The sequence below is a fragment of the Struthio camelus genome, chromosome 1 (genome assembly GCF_040807025.1).
Source record: "Struthio camelus isolate bStrCam1 chromosome 1, bStrCam1.hap1, whole genome shotgun sequence".
In the NCBI taxonomy this organism is placed as follows: Eukaryota; Metazoa; Chordata; class Aves; order Struthioniformes; family Struthionidae; genus Struthio; species Struthio camelus.
In genome coordinates, this window is record NC_090942.1 from 81,788,857 (window position 1) to 81,812,839 (window position 23,983).

The 23,983-nt window shown below is 40.4% G+C and overlaps 1 protein-coding gene across 2 annotated transcripts in view; it reads right to left on the reverse strand.

Annotated features, from left to right (window-relative positions):
• LOC104146601 (potassium voltage-gated channel subfamily KQT member 1) overlaps positions 1-23,983 on the reverse strand; it is a 524,419-nt gene that overhangs the window by 197,583 nt on the left and 302,853 nt on the right. For both annotated transcript variants that reach the window (XM_009678697.2, XM_009678698.2), the window contains one exon: positions 15,044-15,105. In XM_009678697.2, the coding sequence (XP_009676992.2) occupies positions 15,044-15,105 (62 nt within the window). The remainder of the gene's footprint in view (positions 1-15,043; positions 15,106-23,983) is intronic.

Sequence of the window (23,983 nt, forward strand, 5' to 3'; positions counted from 1 at the left end):
AAACTAACCCCTAGATCTTTGTACACAAAATTTTAACATTCAAAAGCTACAAAACCCTGCTGAGATGTGGTTAGGTGCAGGTCCTAACAACGTGTAAATCCTGGGGTGTGTCATGATTTCCATCTCCACAAAGCCTTAGGTCCTCCAGGGAGTGGCCCTGGGGCTGAACCTCTACAAACTCGGCCCAAGGTTCCTGTTTATAACCGAATAAGGTATCTTTTGCCTAGTTTGCAAAACAAATACACGACTACGCCACTGCTAAGCTTTAACATGCATTTCCAGTCCCATCGCTCATACTGCACAGCTGTCTGCTCTCCTGTGGATATTTGTCAGGCCCACGTGAGTTGTAAGGAGGTGGGAACAGAAGGACCTTTTCTCCCCAGAAATAGTGACCAGTTGAAAGGCAGACATTTCTGCTCTTCTAGAGCCAAGTATGAGATTACAGTGGCTAAGATGGTAAAACAGACATTCAAAAATCACAGGATTAAAAAAAATTAATTGAGATTCTTTTGATACGACTCCTTGCTTTTAAGCCCTTGTGCTGCACCCCCATGAGCATTCAAGATTTTCTCTGGTTAAGGCCCAGAAGCTGCCACACAATCACAAATTAAAGTAGCAGTTGCCAAATTATGGGACAACTGTCTGAACTGGGCTTGGAGGAAAGCCCCTAAGCAGGGGGACACATGTAATGAATGACTCTCGTCATCTTTCATATTTCTGGGCTTTGGCTGCAGGTGACTTCTGGTGGGTGAGACCTGTGTGCCAAGCTATGGGGAGGAAGAGGAGGCAGCAAATGAAACATGAGAACACGTTGCTCAGTAAGGCATCGTTGAGCAGCACACCCTCAGCTGCAGTGCAGGACTACAGCCTTTCTCCTGTTGCATGACATCAGGCACAGAAGCCGTTAAGTCAGTGACTTACAGATCAGACTAACAAATCTGGCACATGGAGGTCTGGTGTAGCTTTAGCCCAGGGCCATAAATGACCAAGATTCAGGCTAGGCTGGGGGGGGACATGAGGCAAGGTCACACAAGACACGGAAGTCTCTCCATGTGCAGAGACCAAAGGTCCATTTGCTCTGGAAAATAATAGGCTTTTGGCCGAACGCATTTCAATGAAGCAGGAGTTGTCAACTTCAAGAGACAAAATTGTGTCCCTCAGTTTCCTTCTCTTCCTCCTCCTCTCCCCTCCTACTCCCCATTAAAATTAACATGGTGCTTAACATCTTCCTTCGAGTCTTTGCGCTGGGGGCTGTGCACAGCGAGAAGGGCCATGTAAACCATCACAATGAAGAAATGAGAAAAAAATCACAAATGTAGGCTGTTATATTAAAGGGTGCAATACAAGATATATTTTGTTCGCTGCTGAATCCAACTTGGTCCACTCTGCCCACTTATTCTAGTTAAATGCACATGTCAACATATAAAAAGTTATTTCAGACTGTAGCATTTCATTACTCGAGCCAAGCCAAATGAACACAGGAATAGTAACAGTACACACGCCAAGGAAAATGAACTTTTTTTTCCTCCTACTGTGACATTTTTGGAGGCAGCCAATTATACATTAAAAAAATCATGAATGAGTAGTGTAATTTTGGAGCTATAACTTAAAGTGAAGTATTCCTTTTAATATGAAATTAATATAATCATGACATTTTAGCAATATTTCATGGTTCTACATTCTTCTATGAGGACTCATTCTAAGTAAACCTATATGCTATATAAAAAGACCACAATAATCTTTTCCCACTAGTAAAATTGCTACTCTTATGACTGCTACATATATAGGAGTTTTTTTCATACATAAACAGAATGTAGTCATTTGTGGGATCTATAGATTACATTAGGGGCATATTAAGGGAATAATGCATGTGCCAAATTTGTTGGTGTGTTTTACAACGTCTAGATTTTTCTATCCTGTGTTATTCCATACATTTCCTGCCCTGACATAAATGACCTCATTAACAAGAAATTCTAATAAGTATATATATAGTTTTTTCTATCTCAAAATCAGAGCTTTTCTGACTGTAGTTTACTTCTGTTTTGTGACTCCTCTAGCCTTGGAGGAGGAGGAGGAGAGAGGAGAAAAAAATGAAATAAAATAAAGCAAAAAACTCTTTCCACACAAGGGATTTTTTTGCTGAATGACATAACCATTACTTCAGTCAGTCTGAGCTCTGGTCTGCCTGCCCAACCATCTAGTGAAATTAAGTAAATGCAGAAAAGATATTTTTGGGATTGAAAATTACCTTCCAAATACAAGAAGTTTATTTTTGCCTTCCAAGCCAAAGAAGGAAATCACATGGCAGTATATGGAGTACTCTATTCCCCATATATTAATGTTGTGTTAGCTTTATAGTAGTTCCTGTCACCATTCAGTATCTTACCCCCCAAGCAGATAGGTTTTATTGCAAGAACAAAAGCCTATTTTTACAATTCCAACTCAGGGCAAAATTTCATTGGGACTCTAGGATCTGATCCACTTTCAGTGATCCCTGCAGTAGTAGTTACTCTGTAGCTGGGGCTGGAAATAAATACTGTTCTCAATGTCTTAAACAGTGATATTTTTCTATGGATGTTAAGTTGTGCTAAAGAATGTGCTAAAGAGCAGGAGCTACAAGTACCTAGCAAAAGCTCCAGGCATTAATAATAACAGTGTTCAGTCGTCGCAGAGCTTTACAGACTTTAAAAACCAGAGGCTGAAAGGCATGAAGTGCAAAAGATAACCAGAAAAATGATGTAGATGTAAAAAATGCAAAGGATATATACACATACGTATGTATGTATGTATGTATGTATGTATGTATAAACATATATATACATCTATCGAGGTGTAGGTATAACTACCTACCCAGTTAACATGTACAATGACTACACCAAAAATGTTCAGTAAAGCATGCAAGACCACTCACAGGACCAGGCCTAAATGAAATACGGCCTGAAGCAAGATTTGGTGGTCAGGCTCCAAAATCCATTAAGAAAATGAAATTTGTTTGTATTTTACACATCCGGCAAAAGTTAGCTCCCTTTTCACCTCAACCCTCCTCCTCTGCCAAACTAGCATCTTCTCAGCCAGCCTCATGTTCCTGCACAGACCTCATCCTCCAGAGAGGTCCTCAGCCTCACAACTGTCTCACCAGCACTGCATATAGGCTGTTACGAAGGGGCAGATGCCCCCTACAACCACTTAATGATAAGGGTGAATGGACAGGCCAGCCATAAGGAAGTCCCAAAAATGCAAGTGCTCAGGAAGCTATGGGGGTCTTGACCACCTAGCCACACTTTTTGGAAGATGGATATCCAATTTCTAAGGTAATCAGTCATGTGTATAAACTAGGCCGCAAGGTGAGCAGACTCTGCGGATACAGTCCTTCTGCTCTTTGCTCCGACTTGCCCGGACTAATCGCAGCCATGCATGGCAGTGGTGGCATCAGAATGAGAACCCCTCTGTGCCCCAGCTCCTGGGCACTCACCAGAGACATATCCTCCTGCTATGGGATTACAAATTCTAGATGCAGTGGCAGAGAAAATAGGTGTTTCTTCTCTGATTACAAATACCGAGGCACACCGAGCACTGCACAAAGATGCTAACGCTCTTCACACGGCACCCACTCATGTAAGCCTTCCCCTTCACAGATCAGAGGTCTGTCACAGACAAGATGACTTGCTGATTCTGGCTTTAGAAGCCCTCCAGATATATGTGGTGACAACAAGCTCTGCAAAGCATATAAAGGCTGCAGCCACTAAACACTTTGAAAGTCAGCAATAGAACTAACATTAATGTGCAGCTCATGGGAAGGCACTGCAGGAATTTTTAAAAAATTACTGAGGGAGAACACGGGCTTCTGCTGCCTCCTAGGGTATGTCTTCACGGCAGTGCCTGCTACTTGTGAGATACCTGAACTAACATTAAACATGCTGACTGCACTGAGGCTGGCAATGCGCTTATGGTGGCAGAGAAGCCAGGATGCTCTAATTTTGAGTGATTACTTGGCCTCTCAGATGACTTTTCTGCCTCCCCTGGGCAGTGTGCAGTAATATCTATCAGTGACTGACAGAACTGGTTACATTCCTTGCAACTAGATTGTCTTGAAAAAACTGTCATTTCAATAAACACAATATATTTGATATTTATCCTAATTCTCTTCTGATTTTTGAGGCTTCAGGGTTCTTGCTCTTCATGTGCTAACCACAGTGAAGGCTAGAAACTAGGAATTTTAAAAATTCTCACGTAATTACATATCTCCAGGTACCAAAGCCTTTAAAAAACATGCAGAGTAGTAGGAGACTTGTGATAATATCTGAGTTGATAGGCTGCGCTTTTTACTCCTGCAGAGACAGGGATGCCACATTAACCAGATCCTAAATCCAGATGGAGATCCGATCAGACTTTTAACGAGACTTGGCAGCAGAGACCCTGCCCCTGTACTAGCCCAGATTTTAAATTACAGTGTTTTGGCTGCTTTCTGTACCTATGAAATTTGCTTTACACTCCATTGCTGCATGCTTCACCTGCTGAAAAAACAGTCTGTTTTAACATCAGTTATAGTCTCCTACTTCTGTTAACATTTTTCAGAAGAGAAAATATCACAGAACTCGCAATATTTATAGTTGCCAGGTTTTGAAAACACTGAGGCTCAAGCCACTGGCATGTTCCACATGTGCATTTCAGCAGTGGGCTGCAGATCTCCTGAACAAATACAGAGCTGCCAATTCAGTACCTCAAGATGTACCTTAAACATGAGCAAAACCTGTCAGCACATTTTTTAGAAGTTATTTCTTCATCTACATGCTACATGATATTGCTAGAGATGTGTGCTAGATGCACAGTACAAATGGCAGGGTGCTGCAGTGACTAGATGACCACCTGAGGTCCCTTCCAACCTGAACTAACCTGATTCTGAGAACCCTGGCAATTTCAGATGCAAAAGCAGCCAATTTACTTGTTGGATTCATCAGACAACAACTCCATGGGTAGAGAGGCATTTTAAGTTCAAAGACTGAAGGAAAGATCTTCTAGAGCTGACAGCCCATAGAAGGGCTTCAGACTCCTAAGAAAGCATTATGTTGTTGAGGAATACCTCTAGAGGCTGAGTGATACCCTTCTGTGTGAGGTACTTAATACAACTCCCTGTCCCATGGTATCTGAGTAACCCATACTCAGCTGAAGTAGCAAAGTACTGTTTCACAGAGGGGAAGTCTATGTCTTGTTTACATTCAGGATGAGGCTGTCCAGCAGAGCATCCCAGGTTTCTGGAGCCTGAGCTTATTATGCACGCCACCAGCCCATGCTTCCTTTTTTTCTAGTCTATTTACAATTATCTTAATTCAACACAAAGTCATTTTAACCTGCAAAAAATACTTACTGATAATCTGAAAAGCACGATTCTTCAACTACAAGAGCTTGAATCCTCCCTATAAAAATCACTTAGGGATTTATTATTATTTAGTTATATTCTGGCTTTGCATAGAATTATACTCCAAGATCAAACCTGCAATAAACTAAGCACTGCATCTACATGATCAGAAAGGGCTTTGAGGTAATCTGCACCACTTTACCTTCTCAGATGCAGACCTCAGCCCTCGTCTCCTGCTCTCAAAGGACTGAATGTGTAGCAGACACATTGGCTAACACATGCTTTACTGAAACATCCCAGAGCACAGCACTGAAATCAAAACCAAATTTCTAAATGGGAAAAATGTGAATACCATTTATCCACATTATTTGTTACTAGGAGAAGTAATTACATTACAGAAGAGAGTATGCAATGGTGATTTGTTCACTATTTTGCTCCTATAAAAAATATAAAGCTACTTGTTGCAAATAACAGTTTGATGGCGAATATAGGGAACAGGGTTTCTAGGTTTCTCAGCACTTCTCTGCCTCCTTCCCCTCATATGCCATTATGTGAAGACCATGAATTTGCTGTTAAAATGGGTGATGGTTTCCCTCCCTACATACAGCCTTCATGTCAGGGCAGATCACCAGAGTACTCCTGTACGAGTGTGTATAAATACATATATGTATGTATATGTATATGTGTATATGTATACACACACACACACACACACACATATATACATACATACATACACACATATATATTTATATATATAATCTTTTTACAAAGCTGCATCATTCTGCAATACGCCTTTTACGAAAGTATTCTTTGTCCTGCTTATTACATATAATCCATTACAAAGACCCAGAGACTAGTTCTAACAATTTAGACTCAAACTACTCTTCTCATCCATCCCTTAGCATCTGATACTGGTCATCAACAGCAGAAGAATAGCCCTAGGGCTAAACAGACATTCACTCTGACTCAGCATCGCAGTTCCTGCATGAAACATGAATCCATTGGCAAATCTGGTAACAGTTTGAATAATATAAATCTGGGTTTTTCCAGAATACTTTCCTTGATCAAGAGGAATTAGGGGCCTATATTTCATATAGCACTGAAATAATATTAAAAATTGCCTTTTAAAATGCTAATCTGAAAAATGGACTAGGTGGAACAGCCACAGTAATTCTGAAGTGAGGAGGACTACAGGAAAATTACTTTTTCCTATAGGAAAATTATAATTTGCTTTCTGTTAATTCTTCGTGATGCTGTAGTGTCTTTCATTTTGAAACAGAAGGAAATAATATCAGTTTTAAATCACTGAATTATAAAAATTCAGTTCAAGTGAAATGCTCATTTCAGAAAAATCAAAAGATTTCACCCCAATTCTGACTTTCAAAAAGTCACTTTGAAGTGGAAGATTAGAAATATTTGTTTTCAATAAATGATTTAAAATACAATTCCATAGGTGACATCTTCTCACAAAAGGTTTCATTATGAACAAAAATATCATTTTCTGATGGAGAAATATTCCAAAGGGAAATTCTCAACTTGTACGCAGTGCAGCACTTACAGTATACAGCCATAAGGAGTTAAGAACAGCTGCAAAGTCTATTTTTGGGAATAGCTTTCTATATTAAATTATTTAAGATTGGTAACATTTGGAGTTGGTCAAAAATGTTTCAGTGAAATGCATTTCCATCAGAAACTAAAAAATTTTTAAAAAGCTATTCATCAGAAAAGATTAGTTTTAATGAATTTCTCCTTTTCTTTTTATTTGAATAGGTTAGAATAATTGCTGAAATACTTCATTTTCACATTTCAAAATGAACACATTTCATTTTGGGGGCTAGGATAACTTTTCATTCAGAAATTTAATTTAGGAGAACCCATTAAAAATATAAAAGGTAGAAATAAAAAAAAAATCTTATAACTGGTCTGATATCTGTCATTCTTTGGAGGATCAACACAAAGTACATGGGAGATTTGACTTTTTGTCCAAAAAGTCATCAAGATCTCAAAAATAGGGTAGGTGAAAATATACTTCCCTACCTAGCAATAGTAAGTAAATTGTTTCATGAACAGCAGAACTGATGGGGCTTTGTTTCCCACGCATTCGTTGCTGGACTCTCTGGCACCTGAGCAGAGCCAAGCTCACACTGTCTCTTCTTCTGGGAGCAGGGGGATTAACAGAGTGTCTGTCCTCTACCAGGGCACCGACTTTTGTAAAATGCAGAGGAAACCAACATCACCAAGATCATGACCCCTTCTCAGTTTTGGTTCAAAGTGACCCCCAGGCTCAGAAGTTACTAGTGGAGACCAGGCAGAGGCAGACAGGCTCCCTCAACGACAGCTCGCATGGTCATCAATGCCTTGTCTCCAGGCCCTTGGCAAGTGGCAGTAGGAGCAATAGAGCAGTTGCCCTGACCTGATGAACACACTTTGTCAAAGAGCGGCAGCATTTTGTACTGCTTCCCAGTCAAGCCAAGGGGGAGCGGTTTGCTCCAACCGCAAGCAGTGCAGCAAGCTCCCTTGAGTGACAAGTCAGCAGAGCGGTGAATCAGGCTTCTCCTCAGAGCGTTTCATTTGAGCAGAGAGTTGCAACTCTTTGCTTCCCATTGCTGTACGGGCTACGTGAGGGCTAGCCACAGCCTGCTTTTGGTAACTGACAGCACCATCATCTGCTATTAATTACTGCAACTGATAAGTATGAAAATCTTTTCTTCTAAACTGTCAAATCAAGCAAAATTAATAATTTTATGTCAGCTAAGAAAAGGGTGGGCTGCATCTGGGTGGACTGTTGAACTTACTTTGCATAACTAATAGCTCCTACAGGAGGAGTCCTGGATTGGACTAGCAGAAATGGCAACAAGCAGCGCTGGGAGTAAGTTTTCCCTCAGGTTAAACAGCTCAAGCATATCAATATGGATTAGATTTCCAGTGTCATAATAGCCCATGAAAGATTGCATTCCCCAAAGGCTCCATTATTTACCAGCAGCTCTAAATCACTTTACTATTTCTATCTTCCATGGTATTTACAGTCAATTTGTGCGCTCTTGTCAAGGAACGTTAGTAGAGAGTATATCTTCTGCAAGCAACTCCCCTTGTTTTTTATTAAAAGAAAGGTAGCTGCAAACTGACTGCAGGCTGCTCCACAGCATATGGTTGCCAGCCCTGGCCTCCCCTGGCCCCAGCACGCTCCAAGATGTCACAGGCAAGAGTAATCGTTCGCTGGGTGGTTTTGGTTCCACCAGAATGGCTTCAGCCAAGACAGCAGAAAAGCAACTCAATTGTACCAATTGCCTAATCACAGCAGTCTTTGAGACTGCTTTAAATGAGACCAAGCTATTAGAGCTGGATCCTAATCAGCAGTCAGTGCAATCACTGGGGAGCAGACACTGCCATCTGCACGCTTGTTTATTGGGCTTCAGAATTATTTAACATTTGATTTATGGTGGTGAATTGCGTCTTGGCAAACATTCGCTCTGCAAAAGTCTTTGCTCCGTCGCCCGTTAAAAATCAGGGCCTGATCCATGCGAAGGCCTCCTGCTGAGTTCACTGTGTTTTGGATCAGGCCTCTGGGGCTCAAGACTGGCAGAGAATGTTCCATTTCTGTCCAATTTTCTTGCTCAAATTTAGAAGAAGCTCAAGTGTTTTCCATCAACATTTTTGTGTTGTCTTTTGGGAGAGTCTTCACAGTGGGTCAGGTTACCGCGATGCAGAAAGGATGACCCACATTGATACATACATTCTCCTAGAAAATTCAGCCTGAAACAGATATCTGCCTTGGAAAATTTCAGCCCAGATGGCTAAAATTTGGCAAAGATGTACGCAATTGAAAATAGAGTTTTATAATGGGAAGTGGTGTACAACCGTAATAATAGCAAGGTGCTACCATATACCACATATGATAAGGTTTCAAAACTGGAACCGTGAGGGAAGAATTCAGGCTACAGTTCTTTCACATATACTTCAGAATGTACTATTTATCCATATTTCTTCCTTTTGCTTGAAAGGCATATCAAAGTTAGGCCTTGTTTTTGTCTGATCATTCAGATATTAATGTTATAACTCGGTAGCTCAAAACCAGTCTTTCCCTCTAAACTTTATAAAGCAATGTTTATCTGAGAAGTATAAAATCATGCTAAGTGATCAGAAGAAGTCCAGGCTGCTATAGTTCCTCTCTGCATTGCGAAAGTAGAAAAGCTGTGTGCTTAAATGTTGCTGAGATCTAAGCTGTTAAATCAGCATTACTTGGTGCTCAGATAAAAAACCTGTCTGGATGTTTCAGTACAAGAAAATATGTGCAATTTCAGGTCTATAGTAGCCAGTGTATCACAAGGATCCACAAAACACTAAGGCATAACAGATAAAAAACATAATTTCACTCAGGCTAATGCTGAACTTTTGAAATCCAGTTCTGCTTTCACCTCATCCCTGCTAATTCAGTGCTCTTGAGCAGAACGTGAGAAAATGAGCTGGAATCTGGTTTAAAGTCATATAAGACATTTGCTGTAATTTACACCTACAGAAACCTAGAGTAACTCCACTGGCATAAATGCGCTGAAGTAACAAGACATCAACAACTTGGCTTGAAGTGTCAGCTGCAGTAAGCTTATTTTTATTTCTTTTAACTAGACAATAGTTTAAGAATAAAAATTCTAACGACTTTATGGTCAGGGTGCTGGACTGCTATGGAGTTAAATACACATTCACAGCATCGCTTGCTGTAAACCTCTTGTCCATCTCTTTGGACTGAATATGCTCCAAGAAAATGTACAGCAAGCCAAACCCATTCTTCACAAGAGATCTTCCAGGAACCGTCAGTCAGTTTAGCTAAGTTAATTATTGACATATGTAGATTTGCGTTGAGAAGGTAAGCTCCAAAAACGAACAGTGTTCATGCATATTAGCAAAGCGCAGAGGGCCAGGATGAAATGCATGATAAAATTTATTTGCAAGAGTGAACAGCAGTGCATCTACAATAGCTACTTTTAAACATTATCAGCCTGTTTTAGTAGCTAACAAAACCCACATAACTCCCATTTGCAAAAAGCCTTCTGAAAAGCTTCATAATAAGGCATGACTCAATTTTTAAGCAACTAGGGGCAAAAAACCCACAAACACCTTAGTGCCAAAATATGCTTTTTCGTTAGCAATGCATTTGTTGGGTTTATTTCTGACATATTCTTGTAACCTCAAATATGCAGCACACTCATTTTGCAACTGACTCATTGTGCACCAATTTTCAGCCTTTTCTCTTGTTTTTTTTAATACAGCTCAGTTGTCCTTCACCCCACCCACAAATTAAGGGTTTATAATGGAAATTCTGACAGAGCCTTCGCTATCGTGGTGCTTGCAGGCACCATCACGATAAATAATTTACTATTTAATGACTTCTGATGTAATCACAGCTGGAGTCATATTTGCTAACATCAATCTCCCTATTGTTATTCAAGACGAAGAAGATAGGGAAAAACCACTCTTCTCTGAGTCCATCTTTTTAGCTCCCAACTTTAAAATGAGTGTTTAAACTGGTAAAGAGAGAGTTCATCACCACAATCCAACCTCTACATTTGTTTACGTTGGATGATACTTTTGTTCTGGCTTGCATTACTCAGCTGGATAAAGCTCAGAAGGGTTCTGCTTTACTGCCCTGTTTTCTCTTAGTGTTTCTGCATTTTTTAAATGCTACCAAATGGTTGCTTTTGGCTCCCAGCATTATCACATGTTGTCTATAAGTATGGAAATAGTTATGGTAATATGAACGTAAATCATAACTGTAAATACCACATAAAGAAGACTGCCATATAATTATAAAAATACCTAATAGATTTCTTTTTCAAAGACAACACAGCTGTCCCTTCTAACCTTTCATTTGTAGATTCTTTTCTCTCCTGTTTTTATTTATAGATTGCCATGCAGTTTGACATAGCACACCATGATTTTTGTTTCTAATTTTGAAAATAAAAGAAAAAGAAAGAATACTCATTTCATCATAAAGAAGCATTAGTTTACAATTTTAAAAAGAAACTAACGCCAACTCTAGAACATCATCTTGGAAGCAATCTCCCTCTTAACACATTTCAAAAGAATCTGTCAATGGCTACATACCACAATTTAAAATTAAACCCTGCCATTGAACTAAAGAAAGGGTCGGCCAAATGGCACACATCACGTGTTGGGAAAGAAGCCCCATTCTTGTTCTAAATGTCTCAGTGTTTTTATGAAAAGAACCACAATAGGCTATTATGCTGCCCACAATAAAATACATTTTTTATACCCTGCTCAGAGAAAAACAGGTTGAAAAGTGCTACGGGTAAACTTGCACTATGCAACATGCCATGTTAATGAAAGGAGTAAAGCCTTACGCAGCGCTGAGGTTGCCAAAAAGGGTTTTACATATAGTCTGGAAACTGCCACCATACGTTTCATCCCTTTCAAATCAGCTTGGGAACAATTAAAGCAAAGTGATATAAGTGTACATTAACTTTTCTTTATGCTGGGCTCACACATTGCTTTGTCATACGCTGACTTGTTCTTACCTCTTCACTGCTATCTTAAACTTACATAGGAAGCCTTGATAGCCACACATGAGAGGCTGCAGATAGCACTGCTCATGCAAAATGAATAGGAGGCTGCTGTCTTTGACTCTTTGAAACGTTTTTGCCTCAAAGCTTTTATCTATCACCAAGTAACCACTTCAGAGACCTGCATCTATGCCTTCTACGTGGCAAACCCCACATTATAACCCAAATGGTAGGAAACAACTCATAGGAGGGAAGGAAGTTCCTCTTAACCATCAGAAATACACAGTCTTCTATCTCCGTCTCAAAAAAAATATAAAAAGAGTTAATATCATTGTGTGTAGAACAATGCACAGTTCTGAATGGGTGAATTACATTTTGATTCCCTTTTGTGCAAACAGCTAAAAACTAAACGATACTAGTGGGAAAAATCAGCTTGGACTAGAAGAGTACTAACTGCTTATTGATACACATTTTTAAGCAGATGAAACGTTCGAATCTGTGCTGCATTTTTATCAGTCTGCACCAACTGGCCTTCATCCAAAAATGTGTCATTTTATCAGATGTGTCACTTGGTTGGGAGGCTGCCATGACTATACTGGGTGACTGAATGTTAAAATAATTTCTCCAGGGGGATGAGGCTGATCCCAAAGGTTTTCTAGTTCCAAGAGGGAGATCGTTTTTCACCACCAGCTGGAGCCTGATGTCAGACATGCCCCTGCTTCATTTATTCTGCTCAGAGGTTGAAACCCAGCTTGTCCTTCCTGACTCCAATATTGTTTCACGTTTGGGCACATAACAGCTACTACACAGTGAACTGCTAAAGCAGGAGAGCCAGTGCAACACAGGAAAATGGTTTAGGGGAAGCAGTTTGACAGCAGGATGCGGTCGTCTCTATTGTCCTGTTAAAATAGGGATATCTGGGAAGCTTAACTTTGTTTTCACTATGCAAACGTATATTTTAGCCTTATGTGCCCCAAAAATGCAAATACATGCACACATGCACACGCAAACCTCCCACACAGCAAATGTTTACCCTTTCAGTACAGTTTCTGCTTTTTTGACAGAACAAAGTCCTGTACACCTAAAAGAAGATTCATCTGTACTGAAAGAACAAATGCACTTGGTTCCATGTGGGTCAGACCCTAGTGTTTTATTTTACATTTGTAGTTTGATTGGAGAACAACAAGGAAGCTGCAGTGATCGGACATCTTTTATAATGTCCTCTTATGAAAATATCTTGATGTATTTTTATTCCCTTCTATTTATTTTCTCCAGAACAGTGAGTGGAGCAATAGAAATCATCAGTTCCCGTGCAATATACAGCCAGTTAAAGCACTACGGTTTAATTCTTCAAACTGAACAGTGGCTAAGCCTTGCCCACGCTGATGGTTGAAACTGAGCTTGCAGCAACTATATTTAGATTATGTTTAAATGACATTAAGATGGCTACACCATTAGTTTTTTTAAGTTGTGTGACGGATTTTCCAAGAACATTGTTGGAAATCCTTGCTGTAGACTGGTTACCACAGGCTTACAATAGACATTTAATATGATGAAACTAAAACATGTTACTTCATCATCTCTAAGCATTTATATTGAGGCAGTACTGATGAAAATGATAGCCTTTTGGCATCAGCTGGAGTTTGATTTTCTAACAGGTTTAAGCTGTAAAGGCAGAGCAGGAGCAGATATCTGCGACTGCGATCATTTACTGTGGCATTTACCAAACACACAGGCATCTCCTGTACCATTTCTCCTCTTACACTAAAATACTTCTGCAGTGCTCAAGTTAAGGACTTGAAATTAAAAGCTAGCAAATAAACACCATATTGCCCCAAAGCTGGACCAGTGCCAGGCACATTAACAACTTTCTGATTCCTCTGCTTCATAAGTATGGGGCAGTCAGGAGACCATGAACAACTGCTTCAGGTAGGCAATAAGTATTTACAATGCTGGTACTATTTCCCACACAAAATAATCAAAATATTATCACAGATAATTTTACTGCTAAACTTTCAAACCTGTACTCCGGGTTTATCTATATAGATGCATTAAAGATAGCTGAGTGAACCAATGGTGAATTTGGAAAACACACAGAGGTTAGAGAGCACTATATCCCTTCTGAAGTGAATTAAGCCACTATTACTTCAAATGAGAGCGTCTATATGAGGGACGAGTGTGTTTTAAGAGCTAACTCAGATTAACTGCATTTATCTGTGAAGCTAGCTCCTTGACACTGTCCAAGAAATCTAAAGTCAAAGAAAATCTCTTCCTTGAAATCATAGCCTTGAATATTTCCAATGTTGTCGCAAAAAAGATCAGTAGATACTAGGGAAAGGAGGAAGGAATTCTATTTGTTTAATTTCTATTTCTGTTTTCTGCAAGATGCACAACTCTTCCTAAGAATAATGAAGGCCTTCCTTCCCTCTTCCCTTCCCCAGAAAACAGGGAAAAGAAAACTTGCGTGATAAATCTGAGTAGGGGTGCCACTTTTCTAGGGATAGGTATGCCTTCAAGAGAGCTGAGCAAAAAAACTCTTGGAGAAATAGACTCCTCCTTTAAAGCAAACTTTTGTTATCACTTGAGTGGGAAAAACTCTTGAGGAAGTTTGTAATGTGCCTGAAACAATAGGGCCTCCCTGGGCTTTAGCCTTTCGCTAAATGTCTATGCAACTCTAATTAAAAACAAAGATGAACAAATGTTTGGAGAGAAGAAAGTGGGGGGAAGGGCAGAATTGCTGCAGAGATAACTGTGCAGGGGAAAAATATGCAGTAAAGATTAGGGAACCACAAGATATCAACTACAATATCAGCTCTTGCTGTTTACAAAGACTCTTGATAATGGCCTTTCTATTTAATTCACTGATCCTCGTACAACAAACAGGTGTTTGTCAATTCACAGTATTTATCCACAACACAAGCGTGAGTGGGCCTTAACATGAAAGTTGTCCCTTTTAAAATTGAGAATTAAATTTGTATGGCAGGTAAATGGTTAATGTTGAACAACATGCACGTGATACTTCATCAACTCCTTTACAAAAATTAGGATATTATTCCTTATTATGGTGCCCCGTAATTCTAAAGTAAAACATGCCAAGATACTATCTTGCAGGTCTGTATATCAGATATCATTACCCAGAAAAAAGAAAAAAAAGCTTTCATGCACTTACCTTATCCTCTAGTCGGATCAGTCTGGCTCCTACAGTATAGTATCCTTTGTCTACCCCTTTTTCTAAATAAAAAAGAATAAAAATGGGACATTCATTAGATGGAGGATAAACTCAAACTAAGAATTATAACTAATGCTATTTAAAAGAGAAGCTGGTAAAATGTTATGGCAGTGTATATAACATCAACATAACAAGAGAAAAATTCTTATCGTACACAGAAGTGAAAGAGGGTAGTGGGAGAGAAGGGAGTTAATTTGTCTAACTGACATGCTTATGCTAAGAGCCTTTAGGGCAACTTGGACTTTGGTGCTGGCAGTTCATGGACATTAATGACTAGAGAGAGTGTCTGAGGTGACTTCACTCCATGTTTAATTATCTCAATTAGCTGCACATCCATAGGTGGAACAGTCATGATCCCTGGGCATGCACACCTTCTTTGGATATCACTTAGGTAACATATGCAATGCACAGTGTCTATACATAAAGATATAACATAGACATATAAAATACCTATCCTCCTGTGATGGCTCTGCAAATAAGTCATACTGAGAACAGCTCTCACTTTCAATCCTCATCTCCCCTCCCAGCTTTTCTGATACCTGCTCATTTAAGTGCAGTTATGAAATTTGTTTTACTCACACATTGTGAGTTGTGGGATTGGGATCGAGAATTGAAAGCTGGCCAAGCTGGGATTATTCTTTGTGTTTACTTATCCAATTGCAAATGAATGCCATACTTTGGGGGTGTTATTTTGCAGGAAATGAGGCAAAATAATACATGTATTCTGAGAAGGGAGAAAATATTCATGAGAAAAAAAAACAATAAATACTTAAGTGGTTCAGAAGCCTGTCTGTGGTACTTGGATACACTTTTAACTACTAAATTATTTATTTTTTCAGTATCAGGATGGATTAATTGCTTCTTGTTTGTCCCATAAATTGTTCTGAGTTTACGAGTGGCTGAGCTTTTTTAAAGCCATTTCAATCCATTTTACTTAGGGCATGAGCACGGCATGAAGAAGGGCTTATGGGAAGGCAGGCCGAGGTGTGAATTTACAGTGCATCAGCTTCTGCAGTAACTGCCCCTACGTGTGCTCACTCAGCAGTGACCTTGCATTTCTGCAATTACTCTGTGGATGTGACTTGCTTTACAGTAAGTAGGGTATACTACACAACACAAAAGCAGCGTATACTTTTACTAGTGTGATATGTTTAGTGACACATTTGTACTGATGTTCACCTGCAGGTAACCTGGACTGTATGCACCTGACCTTAGAGGAAGACTCTAGTGAGAAGCAACACCGGCAGAGCACCCTTCTTTCTTTCCCTCTCCTCTACAGACCATCCAGAAAACAAAAATGGTCCTGGTCCCTTGACAGCTCATTTCCAGAAAGGAGAAATGCTTTATCAAAGCATCTGGAGGAGTACATTTCATAAAGAGAGACAATTCAAAGATTATTCAAGGACAGCATGTGGGGACAGAAAATAAATGACACAGCTTGGCTCATGCATGTGTGCTGCTCATCATTCATTAGTTCACAGACACAGAAACCTCTTAAAATATGAGGGGCTGAGGCTTTAGTTTATCTTTTTATTCATCTCTGCCTAAAATGAAATAATTGACTCTGCAACCTGCTCTGTAGTTCATAAATCTGCAGAAACTTGATCTTGCAATGTGTATGTAAGAACAGCCATGCGTAACTTTGTGTTTAAGGATTTCTAAATTGGGAAGTGATTTGCACAGAAGTAGGGAGTCAGTGTTTCTGCGTAGGTCTAAGACACCCCATCCTCCCAAAAAACCAAAAACCAACGCAGAAACTGCTAAATTTTTTTAAAGAATATATTTCTCATCAGCTCTAATCATATCCTTCATATATTCACCAAGAGATCTAAAAACAATCAACTCAAATTAATAATACTTTTTACTTTAGCTATTCTAGAAAGAGAGGTAGCACAGAAAACAAGAGAGCAGGAAGCAGACAAGCAGTAAGAAGCTATTTTGCGGCATGTGGTACCCCCATTAGAGCACGTGAAAAGCATGATGTGCATGCATGTAGCTATGTCGTGTCCACCCCTTTACTGGTATGCATACTGTATAAGTCACAAAAAGCTACACTTTTCCCACTAATTAACCTCCATTTAAATCAGCATTCAGCTCCAATTTACAAGCATTTTCCTCTGATAAAGAATATCTTTAGTAAATAGGCTTTTTATTCAATGTGCTGTACGTTGTGGTGGCCTGACAGACCCCCGTGCCATGCAGGAACACCCAGAAGAAGCAGCAAGTAATTGTCGTGGGTGACTCCCTGCTGCAGGGGACAGAGGCACCTATCTGTCAACCTGACCTCTTGTCCAGAGAGGTTTGCTGCCTGCCAGGGACTCGAATACAAGATGTCATGGAAAGGCTGCCAAGGCTTCTCCATGCATCAGACTACTATCCTCTGCTGCTCTTCCATGTGGGCACTAATGACACCAAGGGCAAATTGGATACCATCAAACAGGATTTCAGAGCTCTGCGGATGATGGTCATAGGGTCTGGGAGCCCAGGTCATTTCATCCTCAGTCCTGCCTGTGAAGAGGAAGGATGGGAGGAGGAGCAGATGGATTTTCCAAGTTAACAACTGGCTGCACCACTGGGATTGGCAACAGGGTTTTGGTTTCTATGACCATGGGGCCCTGTTTGAAGATTGACAGCTGATGGGGAGGGATGGGATTCACCTCACCAAGAGGGGCATGCACGTCTTTGCCAACAGGTTCGCTAGCCTGGTAAGGAGGGCTTTAAACTAGGAAAGATGGGGGAAGGGGAGAGTTATAGAGACAGGGTAGTCAGCAAAACATAGCTCAAGTCAGGATGCCTCCAGCAGGTGCATGCAGCTGGGGAAGTGTGCACAGGACATGACTATGGAGGATCCTCTTGCACCTCTCCTGAGAAACCTGCATGCTTGCTTGATTGCCTCTCTGAAATGCCTGTACGCCAATGCACACAACATGGGGAATAAACAGAAAGAATTAGAGAACTATGTGCATTCGCAGGACCATGATCTCATTGCAGTTACAGAGACATGGTGGGATATAGCTCACATGACTGGAATGCTCTCATGGATGACTATGTGCTTTTTAGGAAAAACAGGCTAGGAAGGCAAGGTGGTGGAGTTGCTCTTTATGTGAAGGATTAAAGGGCAGGCTAACATGGGTGACACAGTGGTGGGGGTTTACTACAGGCCACCTGATCAGGAAGAGGAAGTTGATGAGGCCTTCTACAGACAGCTGGAAGTAGCCTCACAGTCACAGGCCCTGGTTCTCATGGGGCGCTTCAACCACCCTGATATCTCCTGGAAAGACAACACAGCTAGGCACAAAGAGTCAAAGAGGTTTCTGCAGAGCACTGAGGATAACTTTTTGACACAGGTGATGGAGATGCCAACAAGGAGAGGTGTGCTGCTGGACCTTGCACTAACAAACAAAGAAGGTCTGGTTGGAGATGTGAAGGTTGGGGGCAGCCTTGGCTGCAGTGACCATGAGATGGTGGAGTTCAGGATCCTGAGGAAGGGAGGAGGAGGAAGCAGGGCAATAAGTAGGATCGCAGTCCTGGACTTCAGGAGAACTAACTTTGGCCTCTTCAGGGACCTTCTTGGAGGAATCCCAAGGGTTACGGCCCTCGAAGGAAGAGGGGTCCAAAAGAGCTGGTTACTATTCAAGCATCACTTCCTCCAGGCTCAAGAGCAGTGCATCCCCCTGAGTAAGAAGTGCAGCAAACTGGGAAGGAGACCTGCATGGATGAGCAAGGAGCTCCTGGCAAAACTCAAACAGAGGAAGGAAGTCTACAGAATGTGGAAAAGGGCACAGGCCACTTGGGAGGAATATAGGAATATTGTATGCAGGGATGTGATGAGGAAGGCTAAGGCCCATTTGGAATTAAATCTGGCAAGGGATGTCAAGGACAGCAAGAAGGGCTTCTTCAAATATATCACTAGCAAAAGGAAGACTAGGGAAAATGTGGGGCTGTTGCTGAATGGAGTGAGTGCCCTGGTGACGAAGGATACAGAGAAGGCAGAGTCACTGAATGCCTTCTTTGCTTCAGTCTTTAATACTAAGGCCAGCCCTCAGGAATTCCAGACCCTGGGGACAAGAGAGAAAGTCTGGAGAAAGGAAGACTCTCCCTTGGTGGAGGAGGATCAGGTTAGAGATCTTTTGTCCAAACTTGACATCCACAAATCCATGGGCCCCGATGGGATGCATCCGCGAGTGCTGAGGGAGCTGGCGGATGTTATTGCTAGGCCACTCTCCGTCATATTGCAAAGGTCCTGGAGAACAGGAGAGGTGCCTGAGGACTGGAAGAAAGCTGATGTCACCCCAGTCTTCAAAAAGGGCAAGAAGGAGGAGCCAGGAAACTACAGGCCTATCAGCCTCCCCTCCAGCCCTGGAAAGGTGATGGAACAGCTCATCCTGGATGCCATCTCTAAGCATGTGGAGGACAAGAAGGTGATCAGGAGCAGTCAGCATGCATTTACCAAGGGGGGATCATGCTTGAGCAGTCTGAGAGCCTTCTCGGATGGAATGACTGGCTGGGTAGAGGAGGGCAGAGCAGTGGACGTTGTCTACCTCGACTTCAGCAAGACTTTGGACACTGTCTCCCATCACATCCTCACAGCCAAGCTCAGGAAGCGTGGTTTAGATGAGTGGACAGTGAGGTGGATTGAGAACTGGCTGAATGGCAGAGCTCAGAGGGTTGTGATCAGCAGCACAGTCTAGTTGGAGGCCTGCAGCTAGCGGTGTCCCCCAGGGGTCAGTCCTGGGTCCAGTCTTGTTCAACTTATTCATCAGTGACCTAGATGAAGGCACAGAGTGCCTCCTCAGCAAGTTTGCTGATGACACTAAACTGGGAGGAGTGGCTGACACACCAGAGGGCTGTGCTGCCATTCAGAGGGACCTGGACAGGCTAGAGAGCTGGGCGGAGAGGAACCTCCTGAAGTTCAACAAAGGCAAAGGGAAGGGTCCTGCACCTGGGGAGGAAGAACCCCCTGCGCCAGGACAGGCTGGGGGCTGACCTGCTGGAAAGCAGCTCTGCGGAGAAGGACCTGGGGGTCCTGGTGGCCACCAAGTTAATCATGAGCAGGCAATGTGGTCTTGCGGCCAAGAAGGCCAATGGTATCCCGGGGTGCATTAGGCAGAGTGTTGCCAGCAGGTCGAGGGAGGTGATCCTGCCCCTCTACTCAGCCCTGGGAGAAAGAGGAAATCAAATGAGGGATAGTACCATAATCTTATTTTTTTTACTCAGTTACTGTGTTCTATCTCATCAGAATATATCAAACTTTTAAGAAAACCGATTTTTTTTCTTTGGTTACAAAAAAATACTTATGGGGAACATTAAGACAGCGGATGAATTTCTGCCAGATGGTCTGAAAATGATAAAAACTGGAAATGATCTGCTCTACTTTTACAGAGTAAGAGACTTTCCTTGATTTTTAATTTTATGATGTATACAACTAGAAATATGCTAATTCAGAATGCTTTAAAATCTATTTTAAAGCCATTATTTTTTTCTTAAAAACAGAAAATGAAGAATTTGAGCTTTTTGACTCTAGGATATTCCAGATTGCTAAAGACATCTCAAAGCCTCAGGAAATTATATCAAGTACATTATATGGAGTCTGGGACTACAGGAAGTGGGATGGTGTAAGAGATACTGCTACCTTCCTGTGTCTAACTTAATGCAACTTAAACCTCATGGATCTGTATTTGTTCTGAGTCTGTAAAAACTCTATGTAGGCAAAACTGTGATGATCTTACGGCAAAACCTAGATTTTTCTCTCTATAAAGTGGATGTTCTTCTAAAAACATGTCAGGACTGTCTTTTTAAACCTAAAGGCCATAACATAGCAAATAATAAAACTGCCTTAGGCATCATTACTTTTGATTGAGTCTCTTTTCTTGTCAGTCAGAGCCCTTTACAACTGATAGGCAGAAGAGAATAAAAGGAGGGAGTACTTGAATCCTACGTCCGGCTTTTTTGATTTCTCTTGGGCAGCCTAAATAAAGGTATAAAGATTAAACCATCAAAATATTTTTAGGTTGGAAGGCTATACTGTAACACAGAAAAGTGTTTGTTGCCAGGTTAAAGATGTACAACCATTTTTCAATAAACTGGGAGGAGTTTATTCACAACCAAAAACAGGAGGTCACTCTGCCTATCTGCCTGCTTCATTTATCCAGCTTTTGAGACAACACAGTTTGTTCAAGCAGTACATGAGGAATAATGCAATGAGTTTAGTAAAGAGAAGCCATAAACACTGAATCCACTATGAACTACATCACATTTCTGTACTTCCATCAGAAGGTGCTGATGGCAGCATGCAGTCACACAATCAGGATAATAGTTATAAAACAACTAGTACAGCAAATTCAATATAAAATATAAGTTTATTTAGTAGCTTTTTATCAAGAATGAAATTCACCACTGTGAGGAAGACCTAGACAAGCAGTAAAATAGCTTTTAGTAAGTTCCAGGCCCTCAAAGTGAGATAGATGTGATACTCCTGCTGCTCTTTGCATTGAGGTGGCCTATTCCCAGAAACAAAAACAGCTTTCAGAGACAAGACTGTAAATAGCTGACAGCTATAGAAAATGTGCTTGTTCCTAGGAATTTTTATTTTTGACCAAGTTCCCTTTGATATTTTCTCCAGAAGGAAAGGAGTAAACCAGTTCCTGCAGAAATGTGGATATCTCTCATTTGAAATATTAACCCACTTTTAAAAATAAAATTAAACTAAGCATATTTATTATGCTTTAGAAGATATTATGGCTGAATTTTTCCTTACTGGCTGGAAAGGTAAGAGCATCAAAAAGCTTAGGTGGCATTTAACAGAAATAAAGCAAACAATAGTACTGCCAAAAATTTTACAAAAAAGCCTTTTTCTCCAGAGATTCCCACCTGTGTTCTGTAGACCCAGGAGGTTCAGAGGAACTTCAGATAAACATCAGTCCTTTGAATATTTTTCTGAACCCAGACACTGGATCTTTTGTTTTATCTTGGCATTGTTCTTCACCTTTACCCCTGAAAAGCTATAGTAAGTCTCAAAAAGTGCATTCAAAAGCAATTAACTTCATCAGGTGTAGTGAAGGTCAAGTATGACGGTCTTCTTATTTGTATCATTACATAAGTGTTTGCTCTGTTAATTCTAGAAATTTTATTAACACATATTTTATACTAATCTATACCACCAGTTTCAATTATTATGGGATTTGTTTACTATTATGGAAATCTTTGTTTCATTTTACAGAATTATTTGTACTATATGGAGCACTGACACAAACTTTCAATGGAACTAAGCCATAGAATGTATAAATCACTCATAAAATAGGATTTAACTCTTAGAAAATTTATTCATTATCTTTTTAACTTTTTAAAATACATTTCAAGTGTAAAAAGTTTCAAATGAAGCTACTTGGAATGTGTATATGTAAGCTAAATCAGGAATCTTCTTGTCCCAGGATACTCCAGATGTTAAAAGTCTACATTTGATTCAGAGGAAAACAGGCAAGCTCGCTGAGATAAAAACAGCAAGGACTACTAAATACACAGAAACCATGTCAGGAAGTGTCTGATCTACAAATGACTGGAAGCTAACAGAAAGGTCAGACCCTTAGGCCCGTCCTTTTCTTATACATTTCCCAAAGCACCTTGCTTTTGGTTCCATCAAAGGCAGAACTGTGACCCAGCATGGCGGTTCATATGTCCTTGTATCCTAATCTTGTTTTAATACTGCTTTTAGTGCTTTTTATCTTTGAGAAGCTGCCTTTAAAATAATAATAACCACTTCCAGTGAATTCAATTTTTGGATCTTTTATGACATTCACTTTTGAAAGGTAATTATGCTATAGACACACTGTAATTACTTCATACAATATTATCAAAGTTGACAACAGGGTTTCAGTAATAAACGGATCCAAAACCCATTGAGGTCACTGGAGAGATTCCCATTCATTTCAACAGGCTTGGAATAACACCTTAAGATTCTTTGACTAGAGTATAATAAAACAGAAAAAAAGGAGCTGGAAAGGAAATTTTTTTCTCATTTTTCTCCTTGGTGGTTTGATTTTCTTTGCATTGTCATTTCTTTTTTGCTTGCCATCAATATAAAAATAACACATTCTGAAGGAAACACCCATACCGTTTATAAGTGAGGTTTTCAGCAATTTCTTTGAACTGGAAAAATATATCATATTGAAAATACACTTTTGATGTAGAATTGGCCATCCATTCTGAGGAAGACTCAGGAAGACCCCCACTTTCGTGAGGTGAAGGACAATGCAACAGTCTGTTATCACCCAAAGCAGACCAATACAATAACCATTGATTATTGGTGGGTTGGATAATAGCAGGAATAATTATGAAGTAACCCAGTTTTAGTTTTGCAAGCCATTTATCTGGAATCACTTATCTTATTCTTGGATTTGTGAAGGGTTTAGACAAAACAACTACTAAATCAAATTACTTCTGGTTTGGTCTCGCAAACCCAGAACTGAGCTTACCACATTCTGCAGCTCTAAGAACCATTTTACCTGTACCAGTCAGTATTTCTTCCGTCCATTTGAGGACGGAGACATATTTCTTTCCAAGAGGTATAACTTTGTAGAAGTGCTTCCAGCAGCACCACCTTGTTTTTGCATCTGATAGAGCCATCTCAAAGCAGCTATTCAGCAGTAATGCGGTTGCAAGAAGACTAACAAGGAAAGCTAGCTGTATAATAGAGATGCCATATTCTTCTCCAGAGCATAATATATTGTTTTTTCCAGAGAACTTTGAAGTCCTTAGATGCTCTCCCCAATACAATTTTGCATCATAAAGACTTCTGAAGATGAACCTCCCCCAACTTACACGTAGAAGCCAGTGGTTTTTTCCCAAATATAAAGTCAAAATAAAAAAAAAATCATGCTAAAA